This window comes from Apodemus sylvaticus, chromosome 13, assembly GCF_947179515.1.
Source record: "Apodemus sylvaticus chromosome 13, mApoSyl1.1, whole genome shotgun sequence".
Taxonomy (NCBI): Eukaryota; Metazoa; Chordata; class Mammalia; order Rodentia; family Muridae; genus Apodemus; species Apodemus sylvaticus.
This window is the reverse complement of record NC_067484.1, coordinates 43,970,190-43,988,658: the sequence shown is the minus strand read 5'-3', so window position 1 is coordinate 43,988,658 and position 18,469 is coordinate 43,970,190. Positions and strand designations below refer to the sequence as shown.

The 18,469-nt window shown below is 37.4% G+C and overlaps 1 protein-coding gene across 8 annotated transcripts in view; it reads left to right on the top strand.

The window, feature by feature from the left end:
- Csnk1g3 (casein kinase 1 gamma 3) overlaps positions 1 to 18,469 on the top strand; it is a 90,288-nt gene that overhangs the window by 36,604 nt on the left and 35,215 nt on the right. For all 8 annotated transcript variants that reach the window (XM_052156103.1, XM_052156102.1, XM_052156105.1 and 5 more), the window contains exons 4-6: positions 2,908 to 2,977; positions 13,395 to 13,543; positions 15,413 to 15,647. In XM_052156103.1, the coding sequence (XP_052012063.1) occupies positions 2,908 to 2,977; positions 13,395 to 13,543; positions 15,413 to 15,647 (454 nt within the window). The remainder of the gene's footprint in view (positions 1 to 2,907; positions 2,978 to 13,394; positions 13,544 to 15,412; positions 15,648 to 18,469) is intronic.

Below are 18,469 nucleotides of genomic sequence, written 5' to 3'. Positions count from 1 at the left end.
AAGATAACAACAAAACAAACTCTGAGTCCAGTTAGTGCTGCTTATGTTCTTGGGGTGTGGTGTTGGGCTGTCCCCTGGAGCATGGTCACTTGTCACATACACACCCCTTCCCCTCAGCCTCTTCTCCAGCAGCCATCAACTAACTGCCAGTAGCCAGGGAGGATGGCCTATGCATCCCTCCCTGCCATCCTTGCTGGGACGCTGGCAGCCTGAGCTGTCCTGAGTTCATGAGGGCAGTGCCTGTCATGTCCAGAAGACAGCATTTCCAGTACCCCTTCTCTCCTCTGACTCTTCAGTTCTCTCTGTCCATTCTTCAGGAAGGGTATATTCCTCGAGGTTGCAGGAATGAAGGGGAGTATGGAGGATTGATATCGATGTTCTATTGAGGGTTAAATACTCAATCGTATTTATTCTCAGCACTTTGACCAGTTATGAATCACTGCATTAAATAGGTTTTAAAGGCTACATAGAAAGCCAATTAAAGCAGACAAAGGAGAGAGACTCAGCATGCAGGAACCCTACAGTATTTGAATGGGCATTTTGATTTTGTTTGGAATTGTTCTTTTTTTTCTATGTTCTAGCTCCTTGAATGGCAGTGGAGTTGGAGTTGGATGCCAGGCTAGAAATGAGTGGTGTTCTGTGCTAGTGGTGAAGTGGTCTTAGTGACCAGCTCTATGTGTAGACAGTATATCCTGTGTGAGAGACAGGAGCCACTGCTGGGTTGACTGCTCCCTGTCTAGTTAATTCATTGGGTGGGACCCTTAAGTCCTGTTATTTTCAGATCCAGAACTTGTTTGTCCTGTCCCTATCCCTGGTGCCTTAGTAAAAACAAATCATTCCATCTTCCAGTCTCTTTATATACACTACACATAGGACTTTTTTTTTTTTTTTCCGTTTTATTTGTGTATTTCTTCTTTTCTGCCCTTTTCTGGGAGATGGGGACAGGGCATCCTTGTCTTTTTAGACAGGGTTTCTTATAGCCCAGGCTGGCCTTGAGTTGGCTTTATAGCTGAAAAGGACCATGAACTCTGGATCTTCTTGCTCCCACTTTTCAAGTGCTAAGATTACAGGCATTCTCTGTTAGCGTGCTGTGATCAGCATTGCATACAAAAATATTTATTTCTTATAAGTTGGGGTCATTGGCAACATTTTTACTTTACTATTATGAGGTAAGTATGGCCTACAGCCATAGTCTCTCTATATTTGTTGCAAGGTCAGAAAATGTTTTACATTTTGGTCCTTAGTTTACTGATTTCCTTGTGTGTGGTTTGATGTTATTATATCTCGGTGCAATAAGTAAGGTGTAATTTTGTTTACAATCAACTATAAAGATAGTCACTTGAAAATGTTATGTTTATATATTTTAGAAATACCTCATTTCTGTATTTTGGTGAGATAAAGGCACTGTTTGATATTTTGAAAGCAGGTCTTAGTGGCTATTTCAGTTCTGCCACAGCATACAAGACTGATGGTTTATCTAGGTGTTTCTACATACATAATAACCGGTCACCATGACTACTGAAAATGTTACCCTTTGGCGATGTGACTAGCTACATGGTGTATTGTAACATTATGTTATTGCTGTTGAAGTACTGGAATCAAGCTGAAATCAGTAAACTAAGCCAGGACTAGTTCCTTTCCTTTTTTACCAGGAAGATATCAGTGATTAGCTGTATCTTTAATTTCAGTTGTGATGGTGTAGGTGGATATTGCTTCCCATTCTAAGATTGTATATTTTTAGATAGTTAACCAAAATTTGTGTATAATATAGTGTTATGTGGAAGACACTAGTTTAATTACTTTATACCTTAAATTTTCTAAGACACACACACTCTCTCTCTCTTTCTCTCTCTCACTCTCACTCACTCCTGTATATAAAGAAGGAACTATAAAAATTTTAACCATAAAAATTTAAAATCCTAACTTACAGATGAGGAACTGCAGCATGCAGAACGCTTAGCTAACTTTCCAAATCTCCCACAGCTAGTGAAGTGGGAAGTGGAGGGTTCAAGCACAGTGTAATTTGGTTTCGATCTCTGTGCTTTTAACTATTGTTCTGTATTGCCTCTCAAGATACTGCTTTCTATAAATAATCCTTTTATACTAAGTTTCCAGTGAGTTTCATATATTCATTCATTCATTCATTCATTCATTCATTCATTCATTCTTGGGCTTCTCATTTTTGAATCTAGCTGCTGTTTGTGATGACAACTGACCTCTTCTCACTATGTTGTCAGATATCTAATAAAATAATAATAATAATAATAATAATAATAATAATATCCTTCCTACTTCCCCACAGTACATCTTTTTTTTTATTCGATATATTTTTTATTTACATTTCAAATGGTTTCCCCTTTTCTGGCCCCCCACTTCCCGAAAGTCCCATAAGTCCCCTTCCCTCCCCCTGTTCTCCCACCCACCCCTTCCCACTTCCCTGTTCTGGTTTTGCCCTATACTGCTGCACTGAGTCTTTCCAGAACAAGGGGCCACTCCTCCATTCTTCTTGTACCTCATTTGATGCCCACAATACATCTTAATGGTTTTCCTGTTAACCCTTTTCTTCCTGTAGTCTCTTGTTTTTTGTTGTGTTTATCTTTTGTTGCAGAAAACTATGTTTTTAATTTAATTACTTTTTTAAAAATTCTGTTTGTTTTTTTTTGATAGTATTCTGGCCAAATACTTATTCTGTATATGTTTGTAGATGGTATAAATTTATTGAACATTGAGCACAATGTTAATTTTACATGGATCTCGAGATACGGAGATACCCAGAGTGTATCTCTGTATGATACACTATGAGAGTGTATAAAATATGAGAGTGTATATATGTTTAAACGTTTGGAATTATAACCTACTAGTTTTCTTTAACTGAAATGTCTTCTGTTTATTCAATTGTTTTCCTAGGAGCCCATGAAATCCAGAGCACCGCAGCTGCATTTGGAATACAGATTCTATAAGCAGTTAGGATCTGGAGGTAAGTTATGAATTTTAAATTGGTAATAACACAGTTAGGTATGATAATAATTCTTTAGTTTCAAGTTATAATATTTTAAATTTGATTACAGACTCATTTATTTTTTTAAATTGGGGCTGAAGATATGCTTCAGTGGTTGAGTACTTCCTGTTCTTTCCGAAGATGGGAGTTCCTGGCACATGTCAGGAGGCAAGCGTCCACCTGCGGCTGCAGCTTCACATGGTGTGCATTGTGGTGCACATGTGGAGGATGGGGGTGACTTGTTGCCCTTGGTTCTCTCTCCACCTTGTGTGCTCTGGGATCTAAACTCTGGTTGTTAGGCTTGGTGGAGATGCCTTTACTGCTGAACTACCTACCTCCTCGGCCCAGGGAGAATCATTTTTATAACTGCCAAAGGATACTGTTTTATTTAATAGTCCTTTAAAAAATGAATGTGATAGTCATATGAGTAGAGAATATTGTGCCAAAATTAATTTAGTTGTGCAAATAGAATCCATAGTGTTAGCCTTTTCAGCAACACTGGTGTTATGATGGGTATAAAATGGTTCTATAAATATATCCACATGGTAATTCCTGGAACCCAGGTTCACGCAGGGCAGATATATGAATTTGCAGGATTATCCTGGGTGTTATCTGGGTAAGCCCTAAATGCAAAATGTAAGTTTCCTTACTAGAAAGGCAGAGACCTTTGACATATACAAAAAAGGGTATGTGTGCTCTGGGCATGATTGCCGTGATGCAGATGAACCAAGGAATGCCTGCAGTTCTAAGATCCTGAGACTGTTATTTTTATTGGTTATTTTATTTATTTACACTTATATTTTGCCCCCCCTTCCTAGTCTCCCCTCTGCAAATCCCCATCCCACCCTCCTCCCCTTTGCCTCTATGAGGGTGCTCCTCTACCCACTTACCCACCCATCCACTCCCTCCTCACTGCATCCCCCTTCACTGAGGCATCAAGCCTCCACAGGACTAAGGGCCTCCCCTCCCACGGATGCCAGATAAGGCAGTTCTGTGCGACATATGTAGCAGTAGCTATGGGTCCCTCTGTGTATACTCTTTGGCTGCTGGTTTAGTCCCTGGGAGCACTGGAGGGGTCTGGTTAGTTGATACTGTTCTTCCGATAGGGTTTCATTCCCTTCAGGTCCTTCAGTTCTTCTCCTAACTCTTCCATTGGGATCTCCATGCTCAGTCCGATGGTTGGCTGTGATATTAGTCAGGTGCTGGCAGAGCCTCTCAGGAGACCTCAACCAGGCTCCTGGCAGCAAGTGCTTCTTGGCATTAGCAGTAGTGTCTAGGTTTGGTGTCTGTAGATGGGATGGATCCCTAGGTGGGACAGTCTCTGGATGGCCTTTCCTTAAGTTTCTGCTCCATATTCTGTCCCTGTGTTTCCTTCAGAGAGGAACAATTCTGGGTTAAAAATTTTGAGATGGTTGGGTGGCCTTATCCCTCAACTGGGGCCATGCCTATCTACTAGAGGTGGTCTCTACAGATTTTGTCTCCCCTTTCTTGGGTATTTCAACCAATGTCATTCCTGTTGGGTCCTGAGAACATCTGGAAAGTCTGGGACTTTCTTGTGGCTACCCCCAGTTCCCCATCCCCCATTGCTACATATCTCTATTAAATATTCTGGACCTCTGGCCTTTTCTTTGTATCTTTTCATACCTGATCTCATATTCCCTCCCCCCCCCATCCCGTCTCCTCCCTTTTCCATCCCAGGTCTCTCCCTCCATTTATCTCCTGTGATTATTTTGTACCCCCTTTTAAATAGGACTGAAGCATCCACACTTTGGCTTTCCTTCTTGTTAGTTTCATATGGTCTGTAAGTTATATTGTGGGTATTCTGAGCTTTTGGGCTAATATACACCTATCAGTGTGTACATACCATGTATGTCCTTTTGTGTCTGGATTACCTCACTGAGGGGATATTTTCTAGTTCCATTCATTTGCCTGCAGATTTCATGAATGGGAAAGAATTTTTTTTTTTTTTTTTTTTTTTTTTTTTTTTTTTTTTTGGTTTTTCGAGACAGGGTTTCTCTGTATAGCCCTGGCTGTCCTGGAACTCACTCTGTAGACCAGGCTGTCCTCAAACTCAGAAATCTGCCTGCCTCTGCCTTCCAAGTGCTGGGATTAAAGGTGTGTGCCACCACAGATCTTTACCAACCCTACATCTAATAGAGGACTAATATCCAAAATATACAAAGAACTCAAGAAGATAGATTCCAGAGAACCAAATAACCCTATTAAAAAATGGGGTATACAGCTAAACAGAATTCTCCACTGAGGAATCTCAAATGGCCCAGAAGTACCTAGAGAAATGTTCAACGTCTTTAGTCATCAGGGAAATGCAAATCAAAACAACCCTGAGATTCCACCTCACACCAATCAAAAAACTCAGATGACAGCAGATGCTGGCAAGGATGTGTGGAAAGAGGAACACTTCTCAATTGCTGGTGGGATTGCAAACTGGTACAACCACTCTGGAAATCAGTCTGGCAGTTCCTCAGAACATTGGAAATAGTTCTTCCTGAAAACCCAACTCCTGGGCATAAACCCAGAAGATGCTCCAACATATAACAAGGACACATCCTCCTCTGTGTTCTTAGCAACCTTATTTATAATGGCCAGAAGCTGGAAGGAACCTAGATGTCCCTCAACAGAAGAATGGATACAGAAAATGTTACACATCTACACAATGGAGTACTACTCAGCTATTAAAAACAGCGACTTCATGAAATTTACATCTGTTTTCTTGTACATGGAATGCTCTTTCCCGGTGAGTGCCTAGTGGCACTCCAGTTTACTGTACCTGCCGTGCATATTCCTGGTGAGTGCCTAGTGGCTCTCCAGTTTACTGTACCTGCTTTGCAGTGGATTTCCTGCCACCAGTTGGCTCCCCTCTAAAGAAAGGCTTCTATATTCTATCACATTATTAGTTGATAACTTTCAATATTTTCAATATTCATATGGGAAACATTGTTTTCTATAAGTGAGTAACTTGGCTTTTTGAGGTTCTTTGAATTATGTAGATCTAAACAATATTTTGGTGGTAGCAACAGTGGCTATTACTAAAATTATAACTTCATAGTATTGTCTTTTAGGAAATTAGAAAACCCTCCCTTCCTTCTTCCTGCTGCCCCTTTGCCTTCTTGATCCTGTCTTGTGAAAAAGTCAGGATCTTTATTCTTATCCTGTTTCCATCTGGTTATCCACACTTCTACTTACACTGTCTTTTACATTATTTAGCTCTGTTTGCTGTGAAATGAATGGGAGGATTCTGTAATATATGGGATTTTAATTATACTTTTTGAGAAGAATTTTGGTTATGATGAGTCCTGTAAACATCATTGATATCTAAAGTTCATCTTTTTTATAGTTTCCTGATCATGCTTTTCACAATCATGATTTAAGAAACAAATTATTCAGGTATATTAACCATGCCTATGATCCTGCCACTCAGAAGGTTGAGGCAGGAGAAAACGAGTTTGAACTCATCCTGAACAGCATAGGAGATCTACTCCCAAAACAACAAGAAGAAGAAATTGAAGAAAGCCTTCTGTCTCTCCCCTCTCACTCTTACATTGTGCTGCTGGGATGAGAGGACCTGCAGTACCAAGTCTCTTTAGGCTGCACATGCCAGACATTTCGGCTGAGGTCCTTTTTTAGTACCAAGTCCATTAGGTACCACATCTCAGACATCTCTTGCTGAGGGTCTTTTATGACTTTAAGATTTTTTTTTAGGATCTCAGAAACCTTTTGTTGTGGATTGGATCAACAAGAAATTCAAGTCTATATTAAATATTAAAAAATTCTCAAGTTGTCATTTACAGTAATAATCGAAACGTTTAAAAAATCAAATTGAACTTTCCTTTTCAATATAGATGAATGAGAATGCTGTTACTGCCTTAAGTGTTTTGCAAATATTTAAATATCCAGTTTAATAGAAAACAGCCAGCTTCTCATATCTTCAGTTCATTGTGATAACATGTGTCCAGGAAAACTTAGCATTAACTTGTTAGAAAGTTAGAGTGAAAAAGGTAAATAACACCCTCATGATTTTATTAAATAATTTTCATAGTGTTTGTTCTCTGACATGGTCTCACAGACCAGTGTTGTTTACAGGCCGCAGTTGTTTTCAGACCTCATTGGAACAGCTTTGATGAATTAGTTGGATTTTAAATGATGGATACCCTTTTGATAGTGTATTAGTTATTTTTCTCATTGCAGAGGGAGCAGACCAGAAAGTAATATAGCCCTGAGACCCAACTCCCGCAATCTACATCCCATCTGTGAATTCCAAATTCCCGCTTCTTTAGGAAGAAACCTAAAGCAACACCACTGACTAGGGACCAAGTGCTCAAATACCCCAGCTCAGTGTGTCTGTGGAGGAGGACATGTTACACTTAAGCCAGGCACTACACCAAAGCATGAAAAATGACAGTTTCCAGCATTCAGTTGCAGTGTATAGTTAGAAGCTTTCAACCTGAGTATCTGTGTTAAATTCACTTACCGGGTGTGAGTTTGCATTTCTTGATCTCTCAGATGATACTGTTTTATTGACACGAATGTATTTCAAATATTGACATGTTTCACTGTCCATATTGCACCATAATAGTATCACCAGAACCTTGTCAGAATTGTTTTTAAGTATTCTACAGTTATTAAAGTCATCTGAATAGATAGAAATTTTACAAAATTATAATTACCCCTTGCTTAATTTTTTTTCCTTGGTAACACTTTTGTCAGTTTGACTTAGAGAGTTTTCTCTGTGCATTCTCAAGAATGCTTTGCTTACTATACTTGTCAAAGGATAGGGCTTCGATGGTTTACGGATTTTAGTTGGCTTTATTGTTTTCCTTTTAGTTTGCTTTTGACACAGGTCTTATAGTTCATATTGGCCTCAAAACTCTGTGTAATGGAGGATGATCTTGAACTCCATCCTGCTTTTTCTTCCTCAGTGCTGGAGTTACAGGTTGCATGTAAGTCACCATCCCAGCTTAGAATAGACTTTGTTTTAACCCACTGTTAAAACCAGTACCTTATGAATACTAAGCAAAATTCAATCCCAGTCCAGTTTTTCTCCCCAGGTATGGTGGTGCATGCCTTTGATTCCAGCACCGAGGAGGCAGAGGCAGATGGATCTCTGAGTTGGAGGCCAGCCTGCGTGATGAGTTCTAGGCCAGCCAAGGATATATAATGAGAACCTGTCTTGAAAAACAAACCGAAACAAAAGATTGCATTAGTGTCTTACTGTAAACAGCCTAGATAAAACTTGTGGTTTTCCTGCCCCAGCTTCCTAGAGTGCTAGTATTACAGATCTGAAACACTTATTTTCATAAAATAGAATTAAGTATTTTGGTGAACTAAGCAGAAGAGAGTCGTTTTATACACAGAGAAAGGCAAAAACAGACACAGACATACAAACAAACAAACCCCCTCCACCCAGTAACAAGGAACATGAAACAGACGACATTTCCGAGTTACTTCCCTCCTAAGGTGATAGAGGGAAGACAAAACAGTAGACACATGACTGATTCATAATGTTACATCATTTTGAGTAAGGATTAAAGCACAAGGAACTTAAACATCGTGCTGATTGAAACTAGCCCATTTTAGAAAATTTTTCCTGGTTTCTTGACAGGTCAGATAAACAAGTCTATTATTTGGTAACATAGAACTTTAGCATGGAAGAATTTCAGTTTTATTCTTTGTTCTGCTAAAGCATGGTTGAATCGAAGAGTTCAAAGTGGACATTAGTTTTTCACCATTAAGTATGGTGCTAGCTCTGTCTTATTGGACTTAACGAGCTTATGTTTCAAATTCTGCAGAGGGTTGTATTAGATGTTTCCTTTTCATCATAAAATGGCTTCCTCCCATTTAGTTATTGGAGTGAGTTTCCTTGGTGGATTTTTTTTTTTTAAGGTTAACCCCCAACTTTGCATTTCTGGGCAGACTCTTCAGTTATGGTGTCTTATTTGCTTTTATATGCATAATACCCATGTTAGTCCCATTAAGATCTCATCAGTGATCAACATTTGTGTAATGAATTAGGAGTGATGTTCTATAAGTGCTTTCCATTTTGGGTAACATTTGACAACACTGAAAAATTGACAGCAAAATACTGTCATGCAGTAACCCAAAATTTTAGATACTTTGTTCAGAGAGCAGTTCTCTACATTAAGTACTAGAATGGGTTGGTGAATCAGAAGAAAGTAGAGACACCCACTTGTATGTAGTCCTGGCTTTAAGGAACTTCGCAGATAGTTCTAACAGATTTTGATGCTCTAATGTATTTATACTTTACAACTGAGGAGGAACAAACTAGAGTGAAATGTTTTCCTAGAGATTGTTTAATTGAGAACATAGAGATTAGCAACTTTCAGTGCTGTGGAGGAGAAAATAATATTGTGGGAAGAACTTCCAAAACTGTGTAGCTGAGAGAGCTCTTGAAAAATCCCAGTAGCAGTTCTGGGTCTTGACTGGACCTCTAAACTTTTACTGTGTATGATTTATTTTAGTCAAAACAGGACTTTAGTTGCAATGAGCTTTAGTAAGTGGTAACACATATGATGCGTGACTGTAGGCAGTGTGTGCAGGGCTGACAGATAGACCTGGAGGTGGTGCTGTTTCTGGAGAGCATGTGCACGTGCACTTATGTCTGTCCCCGTGACTGCTGCAGTTGTAGTATTCAATTCCTTCGTGTCATGCTGTGTCATTCATCTTGACACTTGAAAAATGCTGCTCTTGAGAGCCACATGTGGCCTAGTGGCACACAGCCCCACAGCAACACTGACGGAGAAGTGGCTGTGCTGCTTTCTAGTTCGGTGTTCTCTCTTCTGCCACGACAGTAATTGGCACTCAGATTTATAGGATTAACAAGAGTAAACCGGTTCCCCAAGTCTTCATTAAAAAGAATGGAAAGGATTTTGTTTTAAACTGTATATGAAACAACAACAACAGGCCTTCCCAAATCTTTTGAAAGGAAAACAAGTATTTGTGGCAAAAGAGCTTCGTTTCTCCACATGAAACATTTATACATGCAGTATTAAGGTAAAAAGGTTGCTTAATACATAGGTCTTTATTGGAAATTTATTATTTTTTAAAATAAGAATGTCAGACTTTTAGTTTATGTTATTTTATATAACTTTATAATGAATTGTTAAGTGTGTTAAAACACAAAACATCATTGTTTCATAGTTTAGCTCAGAGAACTCAGTTGCTGTTAGGAATAGCAGTGCTAAAATCAGGGTATGAGGCTGGACTATGAACTGTGGTCTACATTGAAGCATAACATCCTTGTCTCCTCACTGCCCGCCTCACTTGAATTTCTAATGAATATGTGGTTGAGGCCTGCAGTTCGAAGAGACTTTCCACCTGGCATGTGCAGCTCTCCATAACATGGGGCTTGCTTCTTTAAGGCTACCTGGACAAGCTCTCACTTTGGATTTCTTGAGCTGCGTTTTAAAAGTGATGAGATAAGGTTAGACCCATTTAGGCACACAAAAGGCACAAAAGTCTGCCTTTTGATTAAGATCTGCTGATAGGGACTATACATACATTATACACGGTGTGTGTGTGTGTGTGTGTATGTGTGTGTGTGTGTGTATGTATGTATGTATGTATGTATGTATGTGTATGATACGTCCCCCCACGCATTCCCCTAACTATAAGGGTGAATGAATCTTATGAATTTTCCCACACCTAAAGAAGATATTTGTATTTGCACCAGGGAGCCAGGCGGTCCACAGCCTTCTGTGCATGGCCTGCCAGGAAAAAGTGATCTCCCAGCAGTTCCTCCACTTCTGAGTGTGGAAGTGAGATCTCTACCTTCTCTCTGGAGGGGAACGACTAGGAGTGCATAGGGTGTACCATCAGTGGCGCAGCTGGGATTGGAGCCTTCCACGTGCCATTTACACCAGGGAGCCAGGCAGCTCTACAGCTTTCTGTACACAGAACCCTGCCAGAAGAGAGTTGGTCCTCCAGGAGTACCGACACGGCCTTACAGGCCTACAAGAGGGACAAGCTCCAGCCAGAGACAGCAAGACCAACTAACACCAGAGATAACCAGATGGGGAAAGGCAAACACAAGAACCCTACCAACAGAAACCAAGGCAATGTGGCAACATCAGAATCCAGTTCTCCCACCACAGCAAGTCCTGGATACCCCACCACAGCAAGTCTTGGATACCCCAACACACTGGAAAATCAAGAGTTGGGTTTAAAATCGCATCTCATGATGCTGATAGAGGACTTTAAGAAGGACATAAATAACTCCCTTAAAGAAATACCGGAGAACATGGGTCAACAGGTAAAAGCCCTTAAAGACAAAACCCAAAAATCCCTTAAAGAAATACAAGAAAACACAAATAAGTGAAGGAACTGAATAAAACCATCCAGGATTTAAAAGTGGAAGTAGAAACAATGAAGAAATCACAAAGGGAGACAACTCTGGAGATAGAAAATCTTGGAAAGAATTTAGGAGTCATAGATGCAAGCATCAACAATAGAATACAAGAGATAGAAGAGAGAATCTCAAGTGCTGAAGATACCATAAAAAACATTGACTCAACAGTCAAAGAAAATGCAAAATCCAAAAAGCTTGTAACCCAAAACATCCAGTAACTCCAGGACACAATGAAAAGACTAAATCTAAGGATTATAGGTATAGAAGAGGGTGAAGATTTACAACTTAAAGGGCCAGTAAATATCTTCAACAAAATTATAGAAGAAAACTTCCCTAACCTAAAGAAAAAGATGCCCATGAACATACAAGAAGCCTACAGAACTTCAAACAGACTGGACCAGAACAAAAAGTTGTCCCGGCACATAATAATCAAAACACCAAATTTACTAAACAAAGAAAAAATATTAAAAGCAGTAAGGAAAAAGGTCAAATAACATATAAAGGCAGACCTATCAGAATCACACCAGACTTCTCACCATCGTCAGAGACAATGAAAGCTGGAAGATCCTGGGCAGATCTCATGCAGACCCTAAGAGAACACAAATGTCAGCCCAGGCTACTATACCCAGCAAAACTCTCAATCACCATAGATGGAGAAACCAAGATATTCCATGATAAAACCAAATTTATACAATATCTTTCCACAAATCCAGCCCTTCAAAGGATAATAGATGAAAAACACCAACACAAGGAGGGAAAGCTATACCCTAGAAAAAGCAAGAAAGTAATCTTCCAACAAACCTAAAAGAAAGTAACCACACAAACATAAAAATAACATCAAAAATAACAGGAAGCAACAATCACTATTCCTTAATATCTTTTAACACCAAAGGACTCAATTCTCCAATAAAAAGACATAGACTAACAAATATTTTTCATGCAAATCTTCAATTTTATCAGAAAATGTTTATAATTCCTCTTTCAATTAATTTAATAATTTTTTATGTCCACCATTTTATCTGTATTATTTTCCATGATAATCTGCAATTTTAACACGCCTTTCTTTTGTTTTTTTTTTTTGTGTGTGTGTTTGTTTGTTTGTTTATTTTTCAAGACAGGGTTTCTCTGTGTAGCCCTGGCTGTCCGGGAACTCACTCTAGACCAGTTAACATGTTTTTCTATATATCTCTTCTATTTTATCAGAAATACTCTACATGTAAATCTTAAGTTTTATCAGAAAATGTTTATAATTCTACTTTCAATCAACTTAGAAATATTTTTAGGCCTACCATCTTATCTGTGTAATTTTCCATGATAATCTTCAATTTTAATATGTTATTTTATTTTTCTACAATTTTATCAGAAATATTTCCCATGTAAATCTTCAGTTTTATCATAAAATGTTTCTACGTCCTTTTTCAATTAATTTAGTGGTGTTCTTTTATGTCTACCATTTTACTCTTTAATTTTCCTTGAAAATTATCAATTTTAACGTGTTTTTCTATATATATCTTCAATTTTGTCAGAAATATTTCCATGTAAATCTTCAGTTTTTTCATAAAATGCTTTTACTTCCTTATTCAATAAAAAAAACAAAAGGAAGATATTTGTGTTGATCTTAGCAGAATGCCAATCACGGAGTTCATAAAGACAACAGGACTACCTTGTTCAATAAAAGTTGGATCTTTTCTGTTCTCTAAGCTTTTCTTTTGTCTATAGAAATATGAGACTAAAGCTCATTAGATGAGGTTACAGAAAGATAATACAATACTCTTTATATGATACTCAGTGACACAGCTTCAGTACAGGTGCAACTGGCCTACCATGAGAACCAAGGAGTAGGTTTAGAGAAGAAGGTTTAATTGGAAATGGTTGGTGTATTTCTGGAAAAATAAATTTACTGTTAAGGTGTTTAAAAGTAGAAAAATTAAAACATTGTTTATTGGTTTTCTATGGAAAAGGCTTAGTACTTAAAATGATGAAATTATTAAATAGCTTTTTCTTTTTTCTTAGATGGTGTACCTCAAGTTTACTATTTTGGCCCTTGTGGTAAATACAATGCCATGGTGCTGGAACTGCTGGGACCCAGTTTGGAAGATTTGTTTGACCTCTGCGATAGAACATTTTCTCTGAAAACAGTTCTCATGATAGCTATACAGCTGGTAAGTAGAGCAGGCTGTTGGAAGTTGCTTGGCCACTGCTTAGCTCTTGGTTACAGTCTTCTCCCTCCTCCTTCCTCTCTTGCTCCAGTCCTCAGTCTCTGGCTCCCTGTCTACTTCCTCCCCCTTTCCTCTCCCCCCTCCTCTTCTCTGCTGTAACCAGGGTTGGTGTCTAACTCCCAATATAACCTGGTCTTAAACTACTGATCCTCCTGCCTTTGCCTCCTGACTGCTGGTATTGCAGATGTCGTCACCTGTACCTTTTGTTAAAGTTTTCATACATTTAAGTTAAAAGTTGCATTAAAGATTTTTTGGCTTTTTCATGTGAACCCATATGATAGAAATTACTTTTCTTTGTACAGTATTCTAGTCTGCATAGAATGTAAAATTAATATTTTGATTGCTTTAAGAACAGAAAGCTCATTTCAAGGTTAAGGTTTTTCTAGTAGTCTTTTCTTGTATCAGATGAAAACTTTGAAACCTTAGAAACAGAGTTCTTAATCTTGGAAGTTGATATTCATGACCTAAGAAAAGAAGAAACAAGCGGATGAGAGATATACTTCAGTATTTAAGTTTCAGGGGACCTATGAGAAAACAGTTGAGATAATTTTTAGACCATGCTAATACAAGTATACTGCAGAAGTTTGAAGTTTTTATTAACCTCACTATTCTACGTCTACAGATTTATATTGAAAGTACCTAATTACTTATAATCTTAGTATAGCAGCAGATAAAATTGTAAAACAATGAGAAATACCCTATGGTGTAGAACTAACAGGGTGAATGGGATAAATTATAAATAGTTTAAAGTTACATACAACTATTAAAAGCTGCATTAAACTTTTTGTGACCTTGAAAATGTTAATAAGATTATTAATTAAGGCATCGGTCATGGGAATTTGAGTTAATAAACAGTTTGTTAATAAACAGACTAGAATGACCAATATACTACTATGTGCTATATGGCTTTGTTAACCAGGATTGTCACAAATGGAGTAGTTACCTTATATGTAATGTTCAGTTTAGCTGTTTTGTATGGTAAGCATTATTTGAGAATCTGAAAAATGGTTAATATAATTATATTTTGTTATTATAGTTGGAATTCAAAAATTTCCATTTTCAAGATTTAAAGTGTTTAATACTGGGGGAAATCCCTTTTGAAAAAAATACTAAATGATGTTAAGTTTTTCATGCTAAAATTTTGAGGGTACAATTAAATTCTTGAGTTGTTTTATTATTATTATTGTTATTATTATTATTATTATTATAAAACTTGCCTGATTGTTGAACTGAGGAAGAATAATCTTAGCTTTATGAATTCGTCTTTAGTTTTGAGTTTGAAATCTTTATTTTTAGGCCTTAAAAGTATTTCATCTTTGTAATCTAGCATCCTCTGAAAATGGTGATTGACTTTGACTTACTGATAGGAAATGCATTCCTAAAATTCAGATACTTTCATTTATCTGTTACTGTAACAGCAAAAACTAAAGTCATAAAATGGGTGTGTGTTTGTTGAGGAAATAAAGACTCAGACCATGTTAACTTAAAAGGCTTCAAATAATTTCTTTTTTGATTTTTTTGGATTTGTTGTGTTCCCCCCCACCCCCCACCCCAGACAGAGTTTCTCTGTGTAGCCCTGGCTGTCCTGTAACTCACTCTGTAGTCCAGGCTGTCCTCGAACTCAGAAATCCACCTGCCTCTGCCTCCCAAGTGCTGGGATTACAGGCGTGTGCCATCACCACCCAGCTTTAAAATAATTTCTAATTGTTTTCTTTATTATTATTTTTATTATGAAAGTTCTGTCTTGCTTTTATCATGATTTTTGTTTGTTAGTGAAAATCTAAAATAATTCTTTTCTCTTTTCTCACTAAGATTTCTCGCATGGAGTATGTCCACTCAAAGAACTTGATATACAGAGATGTGAAGCCTGAGAACTTCTTAATAGGACGGCCAGGGAACAAAGCCCAGCAAGTCATTCATATCATAGATTTTGGTTTGGCAAAGGAATATATTGACCCAGAGACAAAGAAACATATACCATACAGAGAACACAAAAGCCTTACCGGAACAGCCAGATACATGAGCATAAACACACATCTAGGAAAAGGTATGTGAGCATGCCCTAAGTGTGGGGGCTTGGGTCTGTAGCCGTGCAGCAGTGTGAGTCGGTCTGCTACTGTGAGCCAGTGTTTGCAAATTAAAATAGCATGCAGCGTGATCCTCATTCACCGTATACCTGCAGTTTTTATTCACTTATCGTTGGATAATACTGTGAAAATAAGGTCCAGTACAGAGTGTGATAACTTGGAATGTCCAACCTTTAATACATTGAGGGTTCCATTTAAGAATATCTATTAAATAGTATGAGGCAATGCCCAATTTTAACCGAATTCAGAGCATGTGAATATTTTTATTGAGATTGTAAAGGCAGGCAGAGCTGGCTTCTAGATAGAGTAATTTTTCCTAGCAGTATACGTTTGGACATTACTAACTTTAAAAATATATTTTCTATGTATATAAAGAGTGAAATATTGACTATAGAGTATTTTTTGTCTTTCTTTGATTCAGGATCTAATTAGGACAATGTTTTATTATTGCATAGGTTTAGTCTCTCTCTTTTTTTAAAAACTAGGAACACTTCTCCTTCAGGTCTTAATAATTTTTAGGAGCAAAGGTAATTTTTCCAAATATTCTCAGTTTGGGTCATTTATTTTTTTTATGATTAGATAATGGTATGCATGCTTAACGCACATCTATGAAAAAGCAAAGAAGTCTTGTGTTCTTGTATTCTGTCAGGAGTCAGTTTATGTAATTAGTTCCAGTTGGAGCTATTTACTTAATAAGATGATGTCTAGTGAGTTTCTCCAGGAAAGTGAATGTTCCCTAGGTAACTAAAATGTATGTTGTAGGTAGATATTTGAAATTATGCAAACATAATTAATTCTTTAAGTTTATATTAAAGTTTATATTATTTAAGTAATAATTTAATTCTTTAAGTTTCTTTCTTTCTTTTCTTTTTCTTTTCTTTTTTTTTTTTTTTTTTTTTTGAGATAGGGTGTAGCTTCACAGCTTAGACTGTCCTCGAGCTTGAAGTCTCTTTGTTTGGCCTCTTAGATACTGGGATTGCAGGCATGGCTACCAGGAAAGGCCCTTTAATAAATATTTACCTAGTATAGTCATCATGTATTGATTTTTCTCTTTCCATTGTTCCTTACATATTTATTAGCTGATAAGCTGACATCACAAACTTTACTTGTATCTGTGCAGACTCTTTGAATTATTTAATAAATACATGGCTACCGTTGTTTATTTTGTTGCCCAGAGGGTCTCACATTTGGCCACTGGTTGCTTATTCAAAGCTGGCTCCTCCTGACAATGTTCATAGCATTCTTTGAGCACTTTCTGGTTTTGTAGTTTCTCTATTCCGTGTGTGTAGCCAGTTGTGCCAATAAGATGTCCTGGGTCTCTTTCTTTGATAATGATAGTATTTAAAGATCAGGCCAATGGGTATCTTGTTGCTGTGTTTTGGTATTACCACTAGGGTCTGGGAAATGTATAAAAATATACATACACACAGGAAAAAAATAGCCTATACAGCATACAAATGTACACACGTACTATTATATTCCTAGCAAAGGTTCAAGATTATTTTGGTTCTTCTGAGTTTTGGGTCTGTTTACTACAAAGTAGTACTTGTATTAGCTTTCTTTTTTTATTTTCTTTAGCTAACATTGAGAGGTCATCACTACTTATTTATTCAGTGCTTGAAAGCCAGGCTACTCAGAAAATAGCCTCAGTCTTGCTAAATGACACTTTTGTGAAGCAAGCTTTCTACACACAGTATTTAATTAATTTTCAGAGTTCTTTAAAAACTGAACAAAATTTGTTAGATATGGCAATAAGGCAAAAATATTTAGGTATATAATATATCAGCAAATACTGACACTACATAACCTGCAGCTCTATTTTGGGTTTCTCCTAGCAGCTTTGGGATTTTGGTTTCTAATATCTGTGACTTATTTAGAATTAGGTTTTTGGTTTTTTTGGGGGGGGCGTTATGAGGTGAGATCGTGGTTGAGGCTTTATTAATGGTATATTTGTTCACATTGAGTTGTTTTTGTCTTTCTCTTAAAATCATTTTTATATTGTATTTGCAGTAAGTTTTTCTGAAACCATTCTGTGTGCTTATATCAGTTGAAGCACAGACTTGGTTTTCTGTTTTTAGATTCTGTTCCTATTGTTAATCAGAGGATTAGCCAAGAATGTGCAACAATCTTGTTGGTCATCATTGCTTAAAGTATATAATAAAGTGTGGGCAGGATCGCAAAAGCTGTCTAATCCAACTTCCAACTTTCCTCAGGCTTCAGTATTACAGACTGGTTGTCTCAGCCCTGCTGCTCAGTTCTGAATTCATTAGCCTTTGGCGCTGTTTTTGACAGCGTTTTTGCCTGATCCTAGGCTCAAGGTGCACATCTGAAATGTGTGAAAAACTGTGAAATGCCTTTAAGTAGTTTCAGACATAAAATGATATAAGACAACTTTTATTCAGATAATATTTTTGGTAAATCCTTTCAATAGCAAACTATCCTGACAGATTTAAAACACAATTGGGTAGCCTCTTTTAAAACCAGTCACACCCATATTTGCATGTGCCTTGTGAGAAATTTTCCTTTCATGGGAGTTGTTACAGACTATTTCAAAATAACTAACAACGCCTCACAACTATTTTATTGTAAGGCATGAGGTCACAACTTCCCTATAGGCTAATGTTTTTTTCTGTGAACAATGGTATATGTAACAGCTTTCTATTTGTAGAACAGGCCAAGTGAGTTATTAATCATTGTTGGGAAAGGCCTTAAGAGGTTGGAGAAGTGACATTTAACTGTTGTAGGAATCTACAAACAACAAAAGCTACAAAGATATACTTTG